Raw genomic sequence first — 23214 nt, forward strand, 5'->3', positions numbered from 1 at the left:
GAGCTATATGTACCATTACGGATCAACTCAATCTATTCTCTGACTCTCCAGCGTCGAGGGATAGTTGATCATCGCAGTGGTCGTCGCCGAAAACTGCCTTGACATGGGAGATCCTGAGTTCAGTCACCACCAGTAAAATGAGAGTCGGTTGACAGAGAGAGATCCGAGAACGGCAACGCGTCAACGGAGTCTTCCCTCTACACCCATCAATCCCAGGTGCCGGACCCGGGGACTAGGACCGTGAGCGTGAGCTTGCGCGGCGAGGAACAGAGTAACTTGCTCAGCTTGGCGAGTCTACCCTCCTTCTCCAGATCCACGACAACAGCCCGGAAACGGTGCCACCTTGTGGTTGGCAACCATGCTCTGCAGGTAAGGGCGCAGTGGCCGAGGGTAAGAACGTCATCGTACGGATGGTCGGTGATATGGTCTGTGAGCTCACAGGGAAGCTGCACAGTGCACTGCGAGCGCGAGCTCCTCTGCTGGACAGATGGTGAGTCCGTGGGACTCGATGATGAACGATGATGTACGAGCACTGGCGATAAATGCTAGGAGATGGCGGCGTGCTGGTAAGAACGTTAGCGCCTCCAATTCGCCCAACTCAAATCAGGTTCAGATTGAACTTGTCGGGGTTCTCTGGAGCCCGGACTGTAAAATATTGCGCTGCCGGTGTCGGAGAGAGAGCGTGCGCGGCAGCAAACAAACACACTCATGGTGCAGGAGAGTGGTAGAGTCGGCAGCGGTAGGGTGATCCGGCTGGTGATGGGACGGCGGGCGATGTTCTGAAGAGGGTAGTGGGGCCACCAGAATACTCACGAATACTTATCTCTCGCGTGTCGACGTCTCGACTCGCTCGACTTGACGTTCACGCGCGACCGTCGCGTCGCTCGTCCGTGAAGATCTTGAACTTGAAGCGCGCGCGAAGCGAGAGGGTAAGATTCGTCACGAGTTGATTTGATGGGGAGAGCGGGCGACGCAGCCCTTTATAAGTGCACGCAACGCGACGAGGACAAGAATGAGCCAAGAAGTGCAGGATGGCAGAAGGAGAGATGAGGGAGGCTCGAAAGGAGGCAAAGACGAGCGATCATTGTCAGATCGGGAAAGAATGATACCGAATAAGGAAAGTACCGTGTGGGACACCCGCCTACGGTCGGTCCTCCGCCTCCGCCTTCCGGTTCATCGCGAGCGCGCCGGTAGAGTCGATGGTATGTACAGTAGATCGAGGTTTATTTGCAAATAATGTCTGTATACAGAATCATGTGAGCTACGGCATCAACAGAGCCAACAGAAATAATAAAACAAAACGTGACACTCCAGCCTTCGGCTGTCCCTTCCACGCCGGATGAAGGCACGCACCAAGTAAGTACATTGCCCAGTGGAACTACTGGGAATGTAACTTATGAGAGCAGCGTAGAGGGAAGACCACGGACCAAGACCAGAATTGACCAGACCAGTCACTGGCAGACAGAATACATGGACATGCGTATCGAACGCATCGCGGTTTCGAGCGTTGGCAGGTCCCGGTCAGGCACTTCGTTGCGAACGGATAGGAATGCCAGTGGTTGTGCCGATCAAGACAGCTATCAGATATACTCTGCTGAGGTGAGTACGTTGAAGCGACAAAGTTATCGGCACATACGCACTTCAATCGTGTGACGGTTTCAGTTGGAATAAACCTCTTTTGTAAGCAGCAGGGCATTTCTCCTCCAGAAACGCCTTGAATGGCCCTACGGGACCTCGGCCACATATCTTGAATTCTCGCAGATTGTTGAGAATAGGCCGCTGGAGCGTCTGGTTGATGTTTTCCCAATCCAGCGCCCGGATGCTGTCAAACCTCCAGTCATTCAAGGACGCGTTGCATGGTAGAACGGAGATCGACAGATCGATCGTCTCGAGAAAAGGAGAGTTGAGCTGGGATATAAGCACGCTGATCCATGTCAGGTCCACCGTAGGTGCCGGGGGCTCAAGGGTGCCGAACTTGATTGTTATCACGCGCAAGTTGACGCAGGGCTTCAGCGTGAACAGAGTCTGAGAAGCCTTGTCTGCATTGTAGTTAGAAATAGTATGCATATTGAGAGCAGGGTGGCAAGTACCTTCGAGGTTGTATAGACCCAATAATATATCCCGTAAGCGGTGCGGGCCAAAGACGTCCAACACGGGCTGAAGAGGGCTCGGGTCGTCGCGCTTACGATTGATCCTAAACCGCACAAGCCGATTAGGGCCAAAATTGTCTATAAGCCAGCTATAGAGTCTGTGTGGCTCCTCGTTTCGTGATATGGGATCGTGATCCACCATCACAGTCCGTAGACGTTTCAGACGCCGGCCAACGACAGGGTGCGCGGCATCCCCTGAGATGGGATGAATATGGGGCTGGAGCATCCTCAAGTCTAAGAGTCGAGGGAAGAACATGAGCAGATTCGCTAGTATGTCCAATCGAAGTATGCAGGCGTTGAACTCCAACCTCCGCAAAGCAGGAAATTTGGTGTCAATGCGGCGGCATTTGAAATTGCCCTGGGTAAACTGGCCGTTGGACACTTCAAGGCCCACGAGTGACGGAAGTGAAGGCAAGATGGATAAGAGGCACTCGAGAGTGGGCCGATGAATCCGCAACCCGTAGACGATAAGACCTATTGCAGGCGACGAAGCTACGAGTTCTCCGAACGCGGTGATTCTTGCATTCGTCGACATGCGGAGCAACCGAAACCGGTGGTAGCGAGCCGCGGGCAACCAACTGCTGCACGTAAGAGCGCATGCACCAAGCGAAGCGACGTCTCGGTGCAGGTAGTCGATGATATAGTCAGTGAGCTCTGGCGGCAGCGGAGCGACCATGACTACTCGGTGGAGGAGGAGGAGGAGGAGGAGGAGGAGAGGTGGAGAGCAAGTTCGATCAGACCCAAGTTGAAGATGTACTGATCATTGCGATATGAGATCTAGCAGAATTGGCAAACAGTCATGTGCAACACAGCCTCCTAGTACATACAAGCGGCACTCGCCTGTTGGAAGAGTTCAAGCCATTTTGCGCGACCAATTTCGTTGCACATACACAACCCCCGATATATCATCGTTGCAGGACATTTGAATTATATATGTACACACAGAGGTGGGAGCGAGACAGACGGAAAGCGAGCGACGAGCAGCAAGGCGCAAACGAAGGGTATGTGCATGTCAGCCAACAGGCAAGGAGCCGTGATGCATTCTAAAATACAGATGCGATGAGATCAGGCGCACAACAAATGAACCTCCAAAGAGCCGGAATAGAACCACGAGCGAAACCGACGGATGATTCGGCGCTTAGTAATCGAGGAATGCCATCTCGCTCAGTCGCCGACTCTCCTCGTCCTCGATACGGCCGGCCTCAACCTGAAGACTACCGCGCTTGTACATCGTTGGACTGAGTGCTTGGCGCGGACCTGACCCCGGCCCTCCAGACGATCCCTGTTCCTGTGTGACGGAGTTCTTCCTTCGCTTCGGCGCGGCCAGGACCTGTGGGAATGATGTCGGCGGCGCGGACTTCAATGGAGGCAACGGGGGGGACGGTGGACTACGCGGGGGCTCCCCGTGTGTATTGTCTTCCACGATCGTCTTTGGGCGCGGCTTCAACGATGCCAAAGTACCGGTCACCGTGCGTTTCATGTTCTGCATCGAGCTCATCGCGCGCGGGTTCTTGAACCGTGGCGGGGCCTAGCATCAACTCGTCTCAGCACCTCCAAATCACATTGCACAGATACGGTTCACTCACATCGCCATCCTCTTTCTTCGCGAACAGCCCGATCGTCAGCGACCGCCTCCGCTCGGGGTCGTCCACGCTCTCGCGGCGGGGGCGCGGGCGCGCACTCGCCGTAGCAGCCGCAGCCATCAAGTCCCGCATCTTCTGCGCCTCGCTCTGCATGCGCACGCCGAACTCCACGTCGACCTCCACGTCCACATACGACGAGTCCAGATCCGACTCCGTGCTCGTGTCATCCCGCGCTCCGCTGGCGTGTGCCGCAGCCAAGCGCTGCGATTGCGGGACAGACGGCGCGTTCGCGTTCTTGGCCATAGTCTTCGCGCGCGAAAGCGAGTTCTGCGAGGGCTGCTTGACCGGCTGGTGATGGATAGGCTGGCTCTGGCTGCGCCCTGAGCCAGAATTTGGATGGTGCTCCCTCGGCGGGGGCGGCGGGGGCTCACACCCATGCGTGTCCGTCGTGGGTGTGGCGGGGAGGCCCATCTCGGACGAAGACGTGCTCCTGGTCGGCGAGAGCGCAGGCATCGTGTGCGAGTGGCTGCGCGACACGAGCGAGCTGCTGCTCTCCAGGGTGCCCGCGCCGGGCGCCGCCGAGTGCTGCTGGAGATCCGAGACCGTCGTCGAGCGGCCCCGCCGGTGGTTGACTTGCACGCGGCGCACGCGGGGGCTCTGCGAGTCGTCTGCGCGCTCGAGGGACGTGCGTGAGGTATTTGGCTGGCTGATAGAGATCGCTGGGGCGGCGGCGGCGGCGGGGCTCACGTCTGTCGGGGAAGCGGTGGCGGTGGCGGCGGCGGTGGCGGTGGCGGTAGCATCGCGTTTCTCCTTCACAGGAGTGAACGCAGACGGCGGGGCCGGTGGGAGCTTGCGCGCAGGGTGGCGACGCCCTAGTGAGTGAGTCCCAGGCACCTCGGAGTCAGCAGATGTCCTCGCCTTGCGGTCCCACCCCGTGACATCTGCACTACGTCTCGCGTCGCTCTCCTTGGTGTACGGCGTCGCCACGACCAACGCGTCGGTCGAGCGGCGGCGCGAGAACAGGCCGAACCGCGCGCCCCCGTCGGCGCCTGCAGATGCGGGCCTGGACGCGGATGCGGATCGCGGGCGCAGGGACGTCTGGAACCAGCGGGAGACGCGCTCCGAGACGTCGCTAGACCGGCGATCCCGCGCTCGAGGCAATCGGTGCGCAGCTGTGTCCTCGAAGGGCATCTCCGGCAACGAGGGATCGACGACGGGCATGAGGTCGGGCCTGCGATTCTCAGCCGTCGCAGACGCGGAGTATGCCCGGCCGCGCATGGCGCCGTCTGCGCTGGGCCGTCGAGCATGCCTGCTCGGCTCGGAGGCGTGTGCGAGATCCGTCGCAGAGGGAAGCGCTGACCTGGACCCATCCTCGTACACGGCGCGAACGCCGTGGCGCGCATCTGATGACGGCGATGCCGCCGTCGTCGCCTGGTCTTCGGAGCCATTGCCCTGCTCCGACTCTGAGCGATACTTCGCGAGCCAGGCATCTCTGAATTTCTTTGCCTCGGTATCCTCGTGATCCGGGCTAGGCATCTTCTCCTCGACTACAACAGCGAACATCCGATCGAGCTCTCTCTCTTGCTCGCTCAGCGGCATCCAGTATCCATGCGCATCCCGATACCGCGGGGCACTCCCCGATGCCGGTACGAGCCCACGTGCTCGTAGAGCTGCACGGCGGTTCTCAGCAGAGGTGAACGAGTTGGGTAGGGGCGCAGGCGCGGGAGCCTTGGGGATAGGGACAGGAATCCGCACGTGCGGCCTGCGTTGTTTGCCTATCTGAGGCTGGGGTGCATCAGCACCGCTAGCCGAGTCGCCGCGAGCGCGACTACGACTGCGACTGCGGCTCCTGGTCGGTAGCGAGATTTGGAACGACGTAGGTGCGTCGGACTGCTCGCCAGGTCCTACGGCTGGGCGCAGCCGCTTCGTTATGCGCCTGAAGAGGCCTGGGGTGGACGAGGATGCCTCAGAGTCGGGTGTGGGAAGTGGGGGGAGATCGTCATCTTTGATGCGTCGTGGATGTGATACTGGAGGGGGCAGTATAGGATTCGGGTTGAGGTAGCGAGGGTCAGCCAGAGGTGCTGGCGAGTGTCTAACAGGAGATGAAAGCATCAGTACGAGCGTTCGGCCAGACGAGCAGTCGAAGTAAGTGGTGCAGAAGAGAGGAAGATAGGATAGCGAGTCGTGGTCTCTTGGGCGGACATGTGTTTAGGTGACTTGTCGGTAGAAGCATGCGCCTGGGAAAGGCTGTAGTTGCAAAGTGCATCGATAAACGTACAGGGGATTTGTATTTGGGAGAACACGCGGATAGAGGGTTACTAGGAGGCACGGGAATTGTACAAACGGGAACCATCGAGGCTGCGTATCTCGAGAAGACTGATGTGCCAAGAACGCGATGCTAAATAAAAATAAAGTATAGAACACTCACCCGGGACCAGAATGACTGCCTTCCACGGTATGTCCGATGCTCGCAGCGGGGCTGGCCGCAGACCGCGGCGGGGAGGAGAGCGCACCCGAGCCAGACGCCGAGTGGGACTCGATCGTCTGTTTGCTTCCGCTGCCAGGAGCGCCACCCGCTCGCGCATCCGCATTGCTCTGCCGCGGGAAAGGCACAGGTTGCGATCCTTGCGATTCGGGTTGCAGATCAGTGTGAGACGGGCTGTCGTGCAGGGTGGGGAGGGCCTGGTCGAGCACCGGAGGAGGGGCTGCAGCGGCCATCGGCGGAGGGGGGAGGTGAGAACGGACGGACGGCCGGGAGGGAGGTGAGCGACACGGCGCAGAGATCTGACGTGGGGGTCGTATGCACGCGTGGAGAGCGAACGCTATATGAACAGCCGCGAGGTTGCTGCTTCGCACGTAACTAGGGGCGGATGGATTGCCAATGGACCAGTTTGCACTGCGGTCTGGGTCTCATATAGCCCACCGGAGGCTGCTGTCAGGCGAGGAATTGCGAGTGCAGTTCGAGTGCAGCACAGCTGGGCTAGCGGACGGTGGCAGGTGCGGAACTAGCCCTTGGCCTGCAGGCGGCGGGGTCAGTTGGAGCGAGGAAGCGTGGACGCGCCGTCAGTGGTGCTGATAGATGCAGCACAGAGACTGGTGGGTATCTGGGGAGGGTATGGCGGCGCACCGGAGTCGGGGAGGAGAAGAGGTTGCGCAGGGAGTGCACGGCCATGTTTTATGCGGGCACGCTGGACAACAAGCGAGCGAAGACAGGGAACCCGCTGACCCTCGACGCGACCACCGTCCACCATCCCATGCGGGCCCATCACTATTCTTCCCCACGTGCTCCAGCGCCTGCCCTTCCTCCCGGGGTCCCTGTCACGCCTGCCCTCCCCGCCGCGGGGCTGTCGCGTCCCGTCACGGCCTGTCACGACCACGCGACGCGGACCCCGGGCGACGCGCCGCCCGAGCGGTACCTTCGTTCCCAGGTGAGTGCACGACGACTGAATTGATGGCAGCTAAGCTGGAAGAGCACAGGTGCGCACAACGCGCTGAAACTGTCGGGGATCCTATTTCCGTCGATGCTTGGCACCCATCGCAACCACGCCCACACGTCTTCCTCGCCCCCTTTGGCAACTCCTCCGCCTCCGTGCTGCCGCGAGATGCCCCGCCATACGGTGTGGCGCTACACAGGCAGTTCGCGAAGCACCCCGGATACATTCATGTATGTAACTTCCGCGCCGCTCAATCCCCATCAGTCCGTTGCACAATGGACGCACATCCCTCCATTCGGTTAGCATATGGGGCTCCGTGAGAATGGGGATCGTCTGAGTGCACTGACGCGGATGGGACGTGCGCCTCGACAGCTTCACTGCAAGAACTTGTCAAGACGACCTGTACGTCACCGAGGGCGCCGGCGCACTCTATTAGAGTCTCTATCGCGTCGTGAACATCCGAGCAAGGGCGCTCGACGCTCGGGATACCCTCAACATCTACCTACAGATGTTTTGCCAGGCGAGTGCGTCCATCACTTGCTCATCTGAGAGTCCGGCTATCGCTCATTACACAGAGCTCTACATGACACACACGGTCCTGAGTCGAGAGACTCGCCCATTGCATTCTGCGAAACCTCCAAAAAACACCCGTCAGCACCCCATTCTGGCTCGGTACCAGAACGGCGAAGTCTCGGCCCCGAACTGCGTGGATGTGCTGCACAGCATCATGCATCACCGCTCGCCGACACAGCTAGTACTACGCGAGAGGCCTGCGCGCGGGATTCTCCATGGAGCAAGGATATCATGCGTAGGTCTCCTTGAGGGTTATGCTGCTCTTAGCGTATTGCGGTGGTATGTGGCCCTGAGCTACGGAAGTGGATGATATCGTGGCTAACACTGCAGACCCTCCGAGCGGACCGGACAGTTCCAAGGTCCCTGAGCGCGCCTTCGCTCGTATATCAACTCGAAGCGAAGGCACACGCCTTCGCCTCCGCCGCGTCATCTGTTGACGCTTCTTGCCGCAGCTGAGGGCTACACACAGGACCAGCCTAATGCGCACCACTCTTCTCGCATACAGAGCGTGACTAGTTCTTGATGCATGGTTCATGGATGCCTCAAGACGCACTCGTCCGTGAATTGTGCACCCAGCGCCGGTCGTACTTCTTCACCGCGCTTCGCAATCGTGTCATTGGACGAGGTACCGATGGTAGCCCGAAGCACGTCCCTTCTCAGACACTTCATCGCGCATCTTGAGGCTCCGACTTCACAAAGAGGTTCGACGACACGATAGCGGTTTCACGGTACCTCAATTCGCGCAGAAGGCTAGTGCAGAGCTATCAAGGTAGAGTTCATACGTTGACCACAACAACCCGTTTTCAAATAATGAACCCTGGCTTGCGTCAGCGAGCGAACTATGTATCCAGGAAACACTTCGACATGCAGCTGCATGAGGTGATCGGTGAGCCCGTACTGCGTGCAATGCAATTCAAAACTGAAGCTCTCAGAGCATCTTCAGCCCCCAGGCCCCAGGGCACGCGTCACCACGGCGATTTCATACCAAATTGACTGACATTCTGAATATCTGTGGTGCCACCAAGTGTTCGGGACCAAACCGTTGCCGTGGCACTGGCGCTGCCGATTTTGTCTCTAGGGGGAATAACGCTCCGTGCATTGACGGCCTTGTCGCACTAGTAGTTGGGACAGGATGCGAAAGACATTGCATGATGCCACTGGCACTCCGAAGTTCCGTGGCGTAAGCTCTGACCAGAAGGTCGGTAGGGGCGTACTCTCCATTTCCCGGATGACCTCGCTCTGACAGGGATTGCGAATACCGAGTCGGTGGCCCTATCAGTGTTGTGCAACTTTGGTGAGTGTCGTCCCGAATCAGCATTCCGTGTATCCCGTGGTGTACAGCCTGACGGATTACAGGCCTAGAATTACCGTGTGGCCGGTGTCACTACTATAGTTGAATGGTATACGCGATTGTACAGGGCTCTCCCTCTGCAGTGCTTCGCGAGCAGTGCAGTGATAGTGTACGTTCGGCTCGAAGGTACCTGAAGCTTCAAGGGGCGTCGCTTCATCGGGCATGAGCTTTGCCAACCTTGCCGCGGTCTAGTCTGCTGTTCGTTTGTCAATTCACTCTGTTCGACGTTGCGGAGGGCGATCGAAGCCATGTAGACATAGTATTTCCAACTTCCCTCTCGTCGTTCCTCTCGTCGTTGCGAAGTTTGTCCTCTCAGTTACTTTGTTCTGATTGCTGTGAAGAGTCGAGAACCTCTGCTGCGTTAGACCACTATGTAGTATTGCGGCCATTGCATCCTTGACCGTTAATCGTACGGGCGCTCGTCACACAGTATGTACATATCGATCGCGGAACTTGCTCAGCCACCTCACTGACCACGTGGTATGCGCGTGTAGCATCGACCCCCCTTCCTCCTCCTCCTCCTCCTCCTCCTCACGCAGCGAGCAGCTACTATGGCCCCTCCTCTGCCACTCGAGCTCACTGACCATATCATCGACTACCTACACAAAGACAATCATTCGCTGTGAGCATGTGCTCTGACATGTCGCGCTTGGTTGCCCGCGGCTCGCTACCACCGTTTTCGGTCGCTCACCATCACGGAGGATGAAGGAGTCACCGCGTTCAGAGAATTCGTGGCTTCTTGTTCGGAGATAGCGGTCTTTATCCGACAGCTGCGTCTCTGCACCTTCACTTATGACGTGCTCTCGGACGCCTTCCCTCTGCTCCCGGCCCTCAAGGTGCTCCAAATGTATCACGGCAAGTTCGTCCAGCGGCGCGACTTCACACACCTCGGTGCCAAGCTTCCTGCCTTGCAAGAGCTGTCCACGAAGCGTTGCGTCCTGCCACTGGACGTGCTAGACAACCTGCTGAGGTCCTTCCCTGGTCTCGAAAGGTTGTCGATGGCCGAGCCTTACTCTAAGTATCTGCGCTGCGTCACAGAACGCTGTGGACCCCGTCGTCGGGCGGCGTCCGGACTGCCCACACACTGTTGTCTTACGATGATGTGCCCATAGATGTCGGTTCGGACAGGGTTTCTAGTTGGCTCATGGCTACGCTCAAGCCAGAGCAGCTCCAGACACTCAAAATCTTTTGTGCCTGGAACCCGGACATTCTGCAGGCCTTGTTCGACACGTTCGGCCCGCAAGGCTTAACACACCTGACGCTCAGGATACTTCATGCCAGGTACCTGCTACCTTGCATCTTAGCATACCCACGCCTGACCAAAGTCTAAAGTCGTTACGTTGTTGGAGCCCTGTACCAACCTGCGCACGATAACAATCGAGCTTCTCAGCGGTGAGCCGCCGGAACACACAAAAATCGTAAAGTGTGCCAGTGTGCTCGTATCTCAGCTTCACTCTCCTTTTCTCGACACGATCACTCTGAGGATCGACAATAATCCATACTCGGTGGTCTGGGAGGGTGATGACTGGAACTTCGACCACCTCCGGATGGTGGATTGGCGCAGCATCAACGACACTCTCGAACGGCCCGCTCTCAAGGATCTACGAAAGTTCGAAATAATTGGGCGAGGTCCCAAAGGAGCACTCGAGGCGTGTCTGGATGAGCTTTGTCGGAACGCTTACAGAAGAGGGTTATTCCGCTTGACGGTGAGAGACCAAAACTGTATGTGCCATGTGCCTGCTCATCCTACTGCAACGTACTGATGTCAGCACGATTTGCTCTCTAGCTGTTGACCGGCCACCTCAAGATATAATGGTTCCGCCAACGCTTGGACGATACGATTGATGTATGTACACTGTGTCCTAGCGTCCTGCCAAACTGATTGACGTTCTGTGGATCTTCGTTCTGAACTAGTGCTCGTACATCGGCGACCGTCCTTGAGCTCCCTATGTACTCCATCGCTCGAGCGCAGGTACGCAAGTGACTTGCGACATATCGCATGAATCGCTCTACTCATATGAAGTCCCTTCGTGATTAGGAGCATTGGCCGGACATACACTTCAAGCTCAAGATCTGTTCATTTGACGTAGTTAACTATCGCGAAATATGCATTCCCCTCATGACTCAGAGACAGATATCTGTCTCCAAGGGACCGTTTAGTCGAAGCATCGTGTCGCAACGCGCATCTGCGCTTCCATGGCTTGCAACAAGTCCCTACGACCCAATCTTTACTACAGTCTACTATATATCACAAGCGAACACCAACCCCGCCCGTCGTGCAGGTCGTAATCGTCTCTGCCACCCTCGACGCTCAGCGCAGTCGATGTTATCCTTCGCTCTCGAACATGTCGCGCGCCGTCTGCATGGGCAGTTGATGTACCGGCTTGATGGAGTACCTGCCTCGTGTGAAGGCGCGTTGAGCAAACGTTAATCGCATAAGACACTATGGAAGATGCAGAGACGAGGCATGTCACTCACCGTACACGCGGCACACTCAAACGTCAGTGCAAGTGCAAGAGTTTTTTTTTTTTGCGGAGGGCTGCTCGGCTACAACGAGGCGCCTCCCAGCAGAGGAGGCGCACGCTCGTTTCCTCCGGGGAAAATGCGGCTGCGCACGAACTCCTGTTGCGGGAGAACAGTGTAGGACTCGACCGTCATCGCGCGCCGACAGGTAGTGCACTTAGAGAATTGGGAGTCGACGCGCTCCGGCCCATACCCACTAAAAACCCCATCGCCCCGCACCTCCCCGGGCAAGGAGAGGCGCGAGACGGTTGTGTCCGTCGAGCCATGCCCTGCGATTTGGCTCGTTCTTCGTTTGTTGATCGCTCGGGCATGGCTCATGCTTGTTCGTCGATGTCTTGTGTCCTTGAGGTTCGGCTTGGATGGATCTGTGACGACGGTTAGAGCAGGTCGACTGAGGCGTAGTGTGGATACTCACTTTACATCCTCGCCAGGGGCACCGCTCAGTTGATAATTTTATGGAACGGCGCCCCTCTTTCGTACCGGGGTTGTTCGGCCCGTTGTAGTCTTCGTGTGTGTACACCCGTCGCGGATCTTTGGGACCCTTGACGTTGGACATGGCCTACACAAGTTAAGGTCAGTCATTGTCACACAGCTGAACGACGTCGGATACTCACATAAGCCATGCCTTCTCACCCGTACGCGACAATCGAATAGCCTCGTGGTCCGCCCCATGACGGAGTCGAACCAGTCATCAGCGGAACGGTCCCCATAGAGGGCCCGCGCACCATGTCATCTGCGGAGTGGCGCAGTAGCACACTCGACATCCGTGGTGAACGGCCACACTACAGCTGCTTCCGACTACTCTGCGGCAAGAGTAGCCGGGCCCGGACGACACCTAGGCTGGACGGTTCCCTCACCGATCGTGCAACGTACGGGTGGCCCCGTTTAAGAGGTGGATGAGTGATCGCCGCGTGCAATGATCCTCAACTGTAATCTTGTCTTGCAGTCGTCGCATGGATTGAGGCGTGCATCTGCGGATCCAGGAGGTGAGTGACCACGATGCTTCGACGATGGCGCCGCGGACTTACATTGTTCTTGAGGGATCTTACCAAGTGCATGGATGGCTCTGCGGCCCAGGCGTCAACGCCGTTGTGGCGCAACGACAGTTGTGGCGTCAAGGTGGGCGTGGCCTAACATGAGACCCAGGTCGCCGTCGGGGAAGACAGAAGCACGAGAAGGCAGCCCTGGTGAGCGTGACACTCAGATGTGATTGAGAGAGGGACATACGTCTAGCCACCATGACACCGTGCTAGGTGTGGTGTGATTGCATATAGGCCATACGTTGACGCACGACGACGTCACGCAATCCCTGTGCCCCGTCTTGTGCTGGACATGGGGGACGGGGAGACCGAGTGGCGGTCCAGGGTCAAGAGGGATGGGGACGAAGTGGCATCCTGGCCGGCCTTATATCATGCGGGTCTGTGGGTCCATATTTGGTCGCACCAAACAACCATTGTCGGCCATTCCGACTCAGCCTTTTGTTCTCTCGATTTGGACCGCCTTGTGCCACTCGTCCTTATCGATCGGCTGAGGCTGACAGAAGCACGGACAGCGTGGTGGGCGGTGCGCGCCATCATCATGGGTTCTGCGAGCCTGGCGACGCCTTATTTTCTGCGGTGCGACGCTGCTTCGCAAGTGGACAAGAGCATGGTCGACTCGCCTTGGCGGCTTTATCTCTGCGTCGACTGTACTGATGGAACGGTTCCTGCGGCCGGCCGTGTTCGTAGCCCGCTGGCACCTCCTCGCCGGAGGCTAGGATAATCCCGGCGGCAAGGAATCATGCCAGGTTGGACTGAACTGGACAATAAGCCCTGTCCCGAATGCACTGCACTGCACTAGAAGCAACGTATGATTGCATCGCATCAGAACGAGGATAGTACGTGGAGGACGCACTCAAGTATCCGGCACCGTATGGCTGTCCGTCGGAGCCAGGCTCACTGCTAACAGGAGCTGTCGGCTACGCCGCTCCGAACATCGCGTCGATGTGAGAGCAGTACATACAGACCTAAAACGTGAGGTATCGTCCGAGTCAATGCGATAGAATCCAGCAAGATTCAAGTTCAGCGACTCACCTCGGGAGCGGTGGACGGCCAGTGGGCGGCGTTCGAGACCGCTCGCCCACGCGGGCCAACGACCGTGGCGCAGAACTGTGGGAGCAGCCATCTCCAAACCACAGGCCGAGTGCCTTGATCCATCTCCACGCATAAGAGAAGCTCCAATAAGAGTTGGGTGTGTATTAGTACGACTCTACATATGTATACGGCAATACTCTAGATATCTATGATTTCAATACGTCCGGACCGCAACGCACGTCGCCTGGCGTGCGTGCATGACCCCTGTCAATCACGACGAGTGGAGAGATGCGCAAGAATATCGGATGACTCGCCGCTGAGGGAAGCCCTGCCAAATTGTCACGCAGCGCCAAACCCCAAATGGACGCTCATGCTAAGTCTTGGGGCTAGAGAGGGGAGTAGGTAGCTTGCACCAGTCCTCGAGTCGGCTGGACACGACGAGCAAGCGGGGACTATGTCCCTCTGTCCGCCTCAGCCCCCCACAAGAGCCGGTGCCCATGGTCAGCGAAGCCGACCTCGTCTGTTCGCCAGCCTTTCTCCTCCAATGCCGTCTTGAAGCCGTCAAATTGCTCCGTTGTCCATGCATACGACTCTGCCAGCGCTTCTCGCAGTGCTTCTGCGTTGGGGGTCGGTGAGCCAGCCATGAGATGCTGCAGTCGGGCTGCGTGCAGCACGGAGCGGAGGGTGTCATCTGAGGTGGCGTCTGGGTGGTAGAAGACGGATGTTGGTTGGGATGGGGACGACGCTGACGGGTACAGCATGTACTTTTCGTTCTGTAGATATGAGCAAATGAGCGAACATAGATCTCAATGGATGAATGAGGAGATACAACATACCCAGAATGTGTTGGTGCAGATATCCCACCTACTGGCCTCGGGCTCTGCATCACGTCCCACGACATCCGCCACACGAGGCGCAAGAGCGACATATCGGTCTTTCTTGCTCTTAAAGTACTCCCCAAAGACACCAGTCTCGCGCGCATCCTCGAGCTCCTTGTAGGACGGCACGACCTGCTTCCCGTTAGGTGTCGCATACTCTCGCGCGAGCACGGTGAGTCTCGGCACCGTCAACGTCTCGAACGTCGCCAGACGCATCATCGCCACAGTGGCCACCAGGTGCGCGGGCGTGCATAGGGAGTACAGCCCGTAAAGGTACGCGGGCGAGTGCGAGAACGTCAGGAGACCGATTCCGGCGGCGTACCCGACCAGCTGGGCCAGGGAGGTCTGCGCCTCGTCTTTGGCTGCGACGTCGCCCATGTTGCCCTGCAGCGAGAAGTAGCGGACCCACTTCATGTGTGTCGTGAACCAGACCTATTCGGACGCATTTGTGAGCATAGATCGTCGAGAAGAGCTCGAGGCGAGACGTACCGCGTATCCAATAAGTTTCATGGCATTCCCACCGGCTGACATACAGTGAGCTGGAAGCTGATGCTGGACAAGCAGTCACACTCACCTGCGCACAACAAGAAGTTGGTAGGAGACGGGTTGACGAGAATGGTCCCGATCTGCAAAGCACTGCCCAGCGCTACGATACTCTCCCCGAAGAGCGTGCACGTCTTCGGGTGGCTGTCAAAGTATGGCGAGAAGCGGCGGATGAAGAAGAGTTTCGCGACTTCGCCGGCGCCATCCTTGATGATCCATTGTACGGCGACCGCACCGAATATACTACCCTCGGCACTGACGCCCACGGACGTGAGCATAGCTTGGTTGCACAGCACGGAGACGACTGTGCCGAAGATCGTCTCGAAGAACTGGAGGCCGTGGAACGGCAGGTACCTATGGCAGTTCAAGCGTGAGACACGGACGTTCATAGGTTTTCGAGTCCAGGAGAGAACAGGGCAAAAGATGCTGCGAAAGACTCACGACCGATGGACGGACTGCGGGAAGTTGGTGGGTAGGAACATTTGCCGAAGCCACGATGTGAACCTGCCCGTGAACGACGCCGAGGTAGACCCCGCCTGCTCGTCCTCGCCTACAGTGTTCGAGATCTCCCTCCACTCCTTCGAGATGCCGCGGTCAGTCCAAGAAACGTGGCATTCGCGACCGCCGACGCGCTCGATTGCGAATGGCCTGGGCTTGTCTGCTGTCGTCACATCCAGGTGCGAGGCTTCCGCGGCGAGCTGCTTCTGCGACTTCGACGTCTGATATGAACGAAGAGACGAGACTCGCAGGAACGCAGCCGGAGGTGCGTGTACCGGTGAAAGTGTGCATACACGCGGACGCAGTCTGAGGGCTCGAGAATACATGAACAGGTGTCACTGGCAACCTTCTGTGCTATGAGTGCAAGAAGTCAGACTCATCTTCCATGAGCATATTGGGAACACATGAGACTCGCAGAAAATTGAACACGAGGACCTGCCCGGCTCGGAGCCGTCAGTCGCGACCGAGTGTTTGACTGCTGTCCGATCTTCTAGGCAACTTGGGTCGTGAATTCGTAGAAGATAGCTGCCAAGTGAGAGTCAAAGTAGATGAATGCACACTACGAGCGTAGAACGAGCGACATCCAGGCCTTGAAGGTGTGAGGGACTGCGACTCTGGAGGCGAGCGGATGGCAGTCTGCGGTCCAGGAGGAAGCGCCCGGACCGATCATAGTCACGACTCGGCGCTTGTTTCGACTTGTTGATTTCGCTCGTGCGCGTGAACGCTTGCAGTCCCTCTTCCTGTAACAAGGCTCATGATGATGATGCTAGTACGCCCTCGGGTCCAACTACGCGACTCAAGTCTCGCATGGCTCGTGCATCCCAGGCTTTTGCCTCGAGAACTTTCCGGGCAGCCGGACATGCATCGCGCGATGCACACTCAAGGCGGCATTTCACCCAAGACAAATCTTGTATCAGTACATACAGGGTCGTCAACGAGCTGAGCTACAGATTCTGATAAATGTAGTCAAGGTCAGGCCTTACACTCTTCCCATCCTCACCGTTCTTGAGGAGCCCCTCCCACGGACGATGCTCGCCATAGTTCTTCGCCCTCATCCAGCTCTCCAGTGTATACCCCTTCGGGTTTACCCGCCGGATCCACTCGTAGTCCCTTTGGATAAGGTCGTCCCGCCAGATCGACCAAAACACCCCGAAGTTCTGTCGCCACGTCGTGGACCCGTCGCCCACCACACGCTCGTTCGCAATGGGGTGGTCGACGTTCCTCAGGTTCTTGCAAAAGTCGTCGAAGGATTGGTAAACGACTTCTGCGCGCCGCCCGGTCACCCTCTCGAAGGTGGCCCTCAGGTACTCCCAGTCCACCCGGTCCGATGCAATCTTTAGGTCCTGTGCGGACGTCAACGCCCGGTTGTCGAAAGCGTAACGAGCGAAGAAGGAAGCCGAGGTCTTCCAAGGCGATCATCTGGACGTGACCTTTGCCCACCGGAGTGGCGAAGATCGCTGTGCCGTCCTCTCGCTTCTTGTATGGCCCGAAGATCTGCAATTGCAAGTGAGTTGATTGCAAGTGAGTTGACTGCCTCATGATCCGCATATAAGGATGCTTACATTGTACAACATGTCCATGTGCGGCCCCGACGTAACCACTGTCCACGACATATCGGTGTCACTGACGACAGATGGCTGGGCCTGCATGAAGTCGGCGACGCGGCCCTTGCCATCGTAATGTTCGCATTTGTAAGCGGCGTTGTAGTTCGAAAGCTGCAAACCCATTGATCAGCCTGAGTGTCCGTATGATCACTGCTTGGCTCGTCCGCATACCTTGAAACTGTAGTCCAGGTTACTCCAGATATAATGGCGGACCCCGGCCTGCGTCGCTAGCTCGAAGATCCTGATCCCCGCCCATGTCTCCTTCTGTTCACCCACCGTGAAGCCGTCGGTGTTAACCCAGGCGCCGTACACGCTCTGCTACCGACGCGAAGTCGTCGAATGCGCCTGGACGAAGGTTGGACATATCAGGACTAGAAACAATCATGGGGACGCCACGACGTCCACGTACCTTTGACTACGTCGACACCCTTAGCTGCCAGTCCTTGGGCCCGACGACTCTCTGGGTTCCGGGTCAGGGCGCGGATGGTGTACGGTGAGGGCGATCCATCTGGGGACGGTGCGAGCAATGCGTCGATGACGGCTATGCCCTGCGCACCGGTCGCACCAATGACAAGGATCAGTCTCTGGGACTGCGCGGAAGCCATGATGCTTTTCGGGTGTGCGGGTGTTGAACAACGGACATGGTGCTCAGCTCGACGAACGTTATATAAGCCCAGAACCGCGGGCGGACTCGCGAAACGAACTTCACCTCGCCGCCCGAGAGCTAGTAATCGCGGTACGGGCTAGGTAATCACAACCGAGGGCAGCTTACAGACCCCGACAGAGTCCTTCTATCGTCTCCACCTGCACGAAAGGTTCCCCGTCACTTATATAGCATTGAATCTAAGTTAGGAATGTAGGTAGCCGTGGCCACTAGTGGGTCACGGACACCGTACGCGCCGCGTTGTCGAGATTCAAAATGCTTCGGGTCTGAAGTAATACAATTCGAGCAACCTCGCAAACGGTCCACTCCGTGACCTATGCAAACTACAGGTTCTCCGCGATATAGTCAAGGTTCGGCATCACCATCTTTCCATCCTCGGTGTTCTTGAGCAAGGTCACCTTCTCCCACAGAGCGTGGGTGCCATACTGCTTCGCCCTCATCCAGCTCTCCAGAGTGTACCCGTTCGGGTTGACTCGACGGAGCCACTCGTAGTCCCTCTGAATGAGGTCGTCACGCCACATCGACCACCACGCTCTGAAGTTCTGCCTCCAAGTTGTGGACCCGTCGCCAACCGGACGTTCATTCGCGACGGGTATATCGACGTTCTTGAAGTTCTTGCACCAATCGTCGAATGACTGGTAGATGACCTCCGCTCGCTGCCCCGTCACCTTCTCGAACGTGGCTTTCAGGTACTCCCAGCCGACTTTGTCCGTGGCGATCTCCAGGTCCTGGGCGGAGGTGATCTCTCGATTGTCGAAGGCGTAGCGGGCGAAGAAGCCGAGGTCTTCGAGTGCGATCATCGGTACGTGGCCGTTGCCCACCGGAGTGGCGAAGACAACCGTCCCGTCCTCTCGCTTCTTGTACGGACCGAACATGAACTATAGTCCTCGTTAAGTCGCGTCCTGATTGGGTCTCAATGTGCTTACGTTGAATAGCATTTCCATGTAGGGCCCCGAGGTGATCACCGTCCACGACATATCGGTATCAGTGACCACGGACGGCTGGGCCTGCATGAATTCGGCGACACGACCCTTGCCGTCATAATGCTCGCAGTTGTAAGTGGTGTCGTAGCTGGAGAGCTGGTGTTTCTAACAGTCAGCCAGTGCGCCCACAAGCAGTTGAAGCCCGCTGTCTTCCTTACCTTGAAGCCATAGTCTAGATTACTCCAGATGTAGTGGCGAACCCCGGCTTGCTTTGCCAGTTCGAAGATCCTGATGCCCGCCCACATCTCCTTCTGTTCGCCCACCGTGAAGCCGTCGGTGTTTACCCAAGCACCGTATACGCCTGCAAGGGCAGCCCTGACTGAGGCAAGGTCATCAAATGCACCTGGATACCCGTCAGCATTTACATGTGGACGACGGTAACTGCGTTGAACGCTACCTACCTCGGACTACCTCGACGCCCTTCGACACGAGCTCCTTGGCGCGGCGACTACCCGGGTCCCGAGACAAGGCGCGGACGGAGTATGGCGAGGGCAAGCCGTCGTCAGACGATGCGAGCAACTTGTCAATGACCGCGAGACCTTGTGCGCCGGTCGCGCCGATGACGAGGATGAGCTTGTTCGATTGGTTGAGAGCCATGCTGCTGGCCGAGTCTCTGCATGCAGAGCGATAGGTATCATGCTCGTACCGGCAGAGTATATATACAGGCTGAGCGTGAGGTAAGAGAAGTAATTGCCAGCCCGTGCTTATTTCGTCCGAGTAATGGCGCGGTCTGGGTAATCGCAGCCGACGGGCAGCTTATACACACTCCTTCTCATTACCCATCTGCGTGGAGCTCGCAAGTAATTGTTGTAAGGCAGCGCACGTACTGGGTACTTACATAGGTGGCCATATCCGGATGGCTGACGGTGAATCAGCGAACATAGCAGGTGATGGCGAGGGTATGCGTGCCATCCTAGCACGCTTGCTTTTACCAAGCACATTGAACACGTTCTGTGCATACAGATAATGTCCGTTTTGCTGTGTCGTCTTCAGCATCCACTCGCCGCCACCAAGCCGCGACAACGTCGTTCTGGTTGATAGGACGCCTCCGGCGAGCCTGTACAGCGAGCTACATGGCAGCGTCAGACAAGGATATCCTGAGGCACGAAGGTTGAAGGAAATGTCTACTGTCTGCCTGGGGAGACTAGCTACAGCGAGCCGGGCGAGGCGGCGTCAAGGTCATGATCTCCTCCTCTTCCTTCGGGCTTCGGCGAACCGGGGTGCGATCCCCGAGCCCGTCACGGATGCTCACTAGGAGGTAGTAGGTCAGCACGAGAAATCAGTCCATTCAGCTCTACCTACAATACGACTAGACCGGCATCCATGAGGTAGCTACTAGTGTACCAGGAGGGCGGTATTCATCAGTCTAGATCTGCCCGGGGACGACACTAATATCCGGTTCTAGGTTATTGTCTCCGAGTCCTCCGAGTCCCAGCTCCATATCACGCTCCTCAGCGTTCATGATACTAGACCGGAAGTCGCCCTTTGTCCCGTCGAACTCTCCAACTACATCAGAAGGCGACCGGTCTGCTCCCGAGTCAGCGCTGCGTGGGGTGAAGTCCACGCTGGACATGTTGGTGGTCGTTTCGAGGGTGTCGCAGATGGAAGTTGGGCTCTGGGTGTCGACGGTGAATGTGGAGGAGTTCGCTGCGCGCCGAAGATTGATGAGAAAGCGCGAGACGAGGATAGACATCAGCCTGCGCAAATGCAGGAACTCTGAAAGTCAGCATACTGGCGTGAGATATAAGTATGTCGTGTGACGAACGGAAGAGTGAAGTCGGAGACAAACAACACGTTCTGTGGTACGTCATATTAATGCGTGCAAAAAGACAATTAACCCAAGTGTTGCCGCACCTTGACACACCAAGACAACAGCTCTGTGATGTAAAGCAGGAAGAGAGCCCTGTTAATGGATGAGTTCTTGAACCAGATGGCCTGATAAGGCAGACTGACTTACACGAAGAACACGGTTCCTGTTGACACATAACATTTGTGTTAATATCCTAGCTCATGGCATCGTCGCAACAGCCTACATACCATCCCGGAGAAGCACCTTGCTAATCGACCTGCCCGTAGGCCAATGCAGATAGCCCCCTGTCCTCCTGTGAAATTCGAAACTGAAACACCAAGTCACCCCGAGTACTAGAGCGTCAGACGCAATGGCGCAAGCTCGAGACACAATCAACACTGTAAAAACAAAGGGAGTGAATTGCTTTCCGACGACCGTACGCTGAGCCCACCTCTGTGCTCATAAATAATCAACTCCTGTGGTCGTCTTCGTCATTTAAGAAGGGTTAATTATAGTTCATTAGTGAACCTAATCAGGATTAAAATGAGTTCCTTAAGAACTATGATTAGGTATTCATTCTGTTAATCATGGGCTTAGGGTGGTATGATTACCTCCATTAATCCATGTTGGCATGAAACCATATTATGATCCCAAATGAAGGCACTAGCCCTGACACAAAGGGCTGATTCTCTGCAAATCCCAGTCAATTTACACTGAATCATGGCATAATCCCAGTCATGATCATGCTTAACCAATTCATGACTCTTAATCCTAAGATAATCCCATTATTTGGATATCATAATCATGGCATAACCTCAGTGTTGATCCTGCTGAAATGGGCATAATCATGACATATGTACAATCCTAAACATTCATTATCAAGCCCTAACCTCAGAGCTAATCTATGGCAGGCATCATGAATGTAATCATTAATTCAATGCTAATCCTGGCTGCTGATCCTGATATATTGATGTCAGATTAGTGCTGATTAGCCAGATAATCTGCAGAACAAATCACAGTGATCAGATCAATTAAAAAAATGTTGTGCAGAAGCCAGGACTGAACCAGCGACTTTTTGAAGCATTACATAATCACCTTATTGGGCAAAGAAGCATACACTATAACCACTGCACCATACTGTCTTGTTATGTCTGAGATGTTATTGATCTATGTCATGTTCTTCGATTGCTGGACTTAGACACATTTCTAGTGCCCTCCCATGATGCAGTCTAATCCTGATCAACCTGAGATTAGCAACCAATCAATCCTCACTAACCCATGAGGATTTGCAAAGATTTATTTCCAATATAATCTGCTGTTTCAATGATGATTTCAATGTGCTGTACTTGGTACTTTTAATCATGATTCAGTAATGTGGAACCCTAATCCTGTTTGTACACTGCAGATTAGCAGTAAGTTAATCAGATTGAAGACTATCTAATCCCACCTCTAATCTGGACTTGATCTGTTCACAGTCTTATGTGGCAAAGAAGCATTACCTCAGGATTAATCTCTGCAAATCCTCATGGGTTAGTGAGGATTGATTGGTTGCTAATCTCAGGTTGATCAGGATTAGACTGCATCATGGGAGGGCACTAGAAATGTGTCTAAGTCCAGCAATCGAAGAACATGACATAGATCAATAACATCTCAGACATAACAAGACAGTATGGTGCAGTGGTTATAGTGTATGCTTCTTTGCCCAATAAGGTGATTATGTAATGCTTCAAAAAGTCGCTGGTTCAGTCCTGGCTTCTGCACAACATTTTTTTAATTGATCTGATCACTGTGATTTGTTCTGCAGATTATCTGGCTAATCAGCACTAATCTGACATCAATATATCAGGATCAGCAGCCAGGATTAGCATTGAATTAATGATTACATTCATGATGCCTGCCATAGATTAGCTCTGAGGTTAGGGCTTGATAATGAATGTTTAGGATTGTACATATGTCATGATTATGCCCATTTCAGCAGGATCAACACTGAGGTTATGCCATGATTATGATATCCAAATAATGGGATTATCTTAGGATTAAGAGTCATGAATTGGTTAAGCATGATCATGACTGGGATTATGCCATGATTCAGTGTAAATTGACTGGGATTTGCAGAGAATCAGCCCTTTGTGTCAGGGCTAGTGCCTTCATTTGGGATCATAATATGGTTTCATGCCAACATGGATTAATGGAGGTAATCATACCACCCTAAGCCCATGATTAACAGAATGAATACCTAATCATAGTTCTTAAGGAACTCATTTTAATCCTGATTAGGTTCACTAATGAACTATAATTAACCCTTCTTAAATGACATCCCTGTACGTTGTGGGCCGCCGGCTTGCCCTGGCTTGCCACATTTGTCGCATTCCGCAGGTTCTCGCCTAGCCGATGCGGCATTGGAGCTGTAGGCGACAGTAATACATAGCGAGGCGCTGATTGCAAAGATGAAATGCTCACGCTACTTTGAAGCTTGACTGGAACAGCGAGTCGGCGCTGTCGCAGCATGCGCAGTCTGTCAGACACTGCTCACGCACCGCGACATATTCGTACGTAGTTTCACGCCATG

The 23214-nt window shown here is 55.7% G+C and overlaps 7 protein-coding genes across 7 annotated transcripts; 1 reads left to right on the plus strand and 6 right to left on the minus strand.

Moving 5' to 3' along the window:
• Positions 1–1641: 1641 nt before the first annotated feature.
• On the minus strand, positions 1642–2826 carry C8Q71DRAFT_861599 (uncharacterized protein; the record flags this gene model as incomplete). The annotated part of the gene is made up of 2 exons (XM_047927923.1): positions 1642–2039; positions 2091–2826. The coding sequence occupies 2 exons, from the start codon at positions 2824–2826 to the stop codon at positions 1642–1644; spliced, it is 1134 nt and encodes a 377-aa protein (XP_047774693.1).
• Positions 2827–3288: 462 nt separating this feature from the next.
• Positions 3289–6451, minus strand: C8Q71DRAFT_726765 (uncharacterized protein; the record flags this gene model as incomplete). The annotated part of the gene is made up of 4 exons (XM_047921798.1): positions 3289–3678; positions 3737–5825; positions 6012–6131; positions 6162–6451. The coding sequence occupies 4 exons, from the start codon at positions 6449–6451 to the stop codon at positions 3289–3291; spliced, it is 2889 nt and encodes a 962-aa protein (XP_047774694.1).
• A 3818-nt stretch (positions 6452–10269) lies between these two features.
• On the plus strand, positions 10270–11270 carry C8Q71DRAFT_293050 (uncharacterized protein). Its single transcript, XM_047917601.1, has 4 exons — positions 10270–10372; positions 10424–10813; positions 10878–10937; positions 11006–11270. Exons 1-3 carry the CDS (start codon positions 10366–10368, stop codon positions 10934–10936), a joined length of 456 nt encoding a protein of 151 aa, XP_047774695.1. The 5' UTR covers positions 10270–10365; the 3' UTR covers position 10937; positions 11006–11270.
• C8Q71DRAFT_850696 (uncharacterized protein) lies at positions 11259–12672 on the minus strand (the record flags this gene model as incomplete). The annotated part of the gene is made up of 3 exons (XM_047926735.1): positions 11259–11979; positions 12095–12173; positions 12643–12672. The coding sequence occupies 3 exons, from the start codon at positions 12670–12672 to the stop codon at positions 11639–11641; spliced, it is 450 nt and encodes a 149-aa protein (XP_047774696.1). The 3' UTR covers positions 11259–11638.
• A 1146-nt stretch (positions 12673–13818) lies between these two features.
• Positions 13819–16295, minus strand: C8Q71DRAFT_781410 (vitamin B6 photo-protection and homoeostasis-domain-containing protein). Its single transcript, XM_047924877.1, has 6 exons — positions 16021–16295; positions 15549–15954; positions 15139–15461; positions 15054–15088; positions 14523–14996; positions 13819–14459 (listed from the first exon to the last, which is right to left on the minus strand). Exons 2-6 carry the CDS (start codon positions 15929–15931, stop codon positions 14139–14141), a joined length of 1536 nt encoding a protein of 511 aa, XP_047774697.1. The 5' UTR covers positions 15932–15954; positions 16021–16295; the 3' UTR covers positions 13819–14138.
• Positions 16296–18076: 1781 nt separating this feature from the next.
• On the minus strand, positions 18077–19571 carry C8Q71DRAFT_293229 (NAD-P-binding protein). The gene is made up of 4 exons (XM_047917602.1): positions 19258–19571; positions 19015–19199; positions 18800–18952; positions 18077–18751 (listed from the first exon to the last, which is right to left on the minus strand). The coding sequence occupies exons 1-4, from the start codon at positions 19451–19453 to the stop codon at positions 18197–18199; spliced, it is 1089 nt and encodes a 362-aa protein (XP_047774698.1). The 5' UTR covers positions 19454–19571; the 3' UTR covers positions 18077–18196.
• A 651-nt stretch (positions 19572–20222) lies between these two features.
• On the minus strand, positions 20223–21108 carry C8Q71DRAFT_861604 (uncharacterized protein; the record flags this gene model as incomplete). Its single annotated transcript, XM_047927924.1, has 6 exons — positions 20223–20553; positions 20622–20653; positions 20711–20759; positions 20814–20829; positions 20894–20958; positions 21086–21108. The coding sequence occupies 6 exons, from the start codon at positions 21106–21108 to the stop codon at positions 20223–20225; spliced, it is 516 nt and encodes a 171-aa protein (XP_047774699.1).
• Between the last annotated feature and the right edge of the window lie 2106 nt (positions 21109–23214).

This window comes from Rhodofomes roseus (assembly GCF_022264815.1).
Source record: "Rhodofomes roseus strain CIRM-BRFM 1785 chromosome Unknown C8Q71scaffold_25, whole genome shotgun sequence".
In the NCBI taxonomy this organism is placed as follows: domain Eukaryota; kingdom Fungi; phylum Basidiomycota; class Agaricomycetes; order Polyporales; family Fomitopsidaceae; genus Rhodofomes; species Rhodofomes roseus.

Bases quoted from the DNA above. Each gene is read 5' to 3' on its own strand.
- C8Q71DRAFT_293050 (XM_047917601.1), top strand. The intron at 10,814-10,877 runs GTATGTGCCATG...TTTGCTCTCTAG, and splicing joins GACGGTGAGAGACCAAAACT to CTGTTGACCGGCCACCTCAA.
- C8Q71DRAFT_781410 (XM_047924877.1), bottom strand. From the start codon at position 15,931: ATGTATTCTCGAGCCCTCAGACTGCGTCCGCGTGTATGCACACTTTCA. The intron at 15,462-15,548 runs GTGAGTCTTTCG...GAACTGCCATAG, and splicing joins CCGCAGTCCGTCCATCGGTC to GTACCTGCCGTTCCACGGCC. The intron at 15,089-15,138 runs GTGAGTGTGACT...ACTGTATGTCAG, and splicing joins CAACTTCTTGTTGTGCGCAG to CCGGTGGGAATGCCATGAAA.
- C8Q71DRAFT_293229 (XM_047917602.1), bottom strand. From the start codon at position 19,453: ATGGCTCTCAACCAATCGAACAAGCTCATCCTCGTCATCGGCGCGACC. The intron at 18,953-19,014 runs GTAAGGAAGACA...TAGAAACACCAG, and splicing joins ATCTAGACTATGGCTTCAAG to CTCTCCAGCTACGACACCAC. The intron at 18,752-18,799 runs GTAAGCACATTG...CGAGGACTATAG, and splicing joins ACATGGAAATGCTATTCAAC to TTCATGTTCGGTCCGTACAA.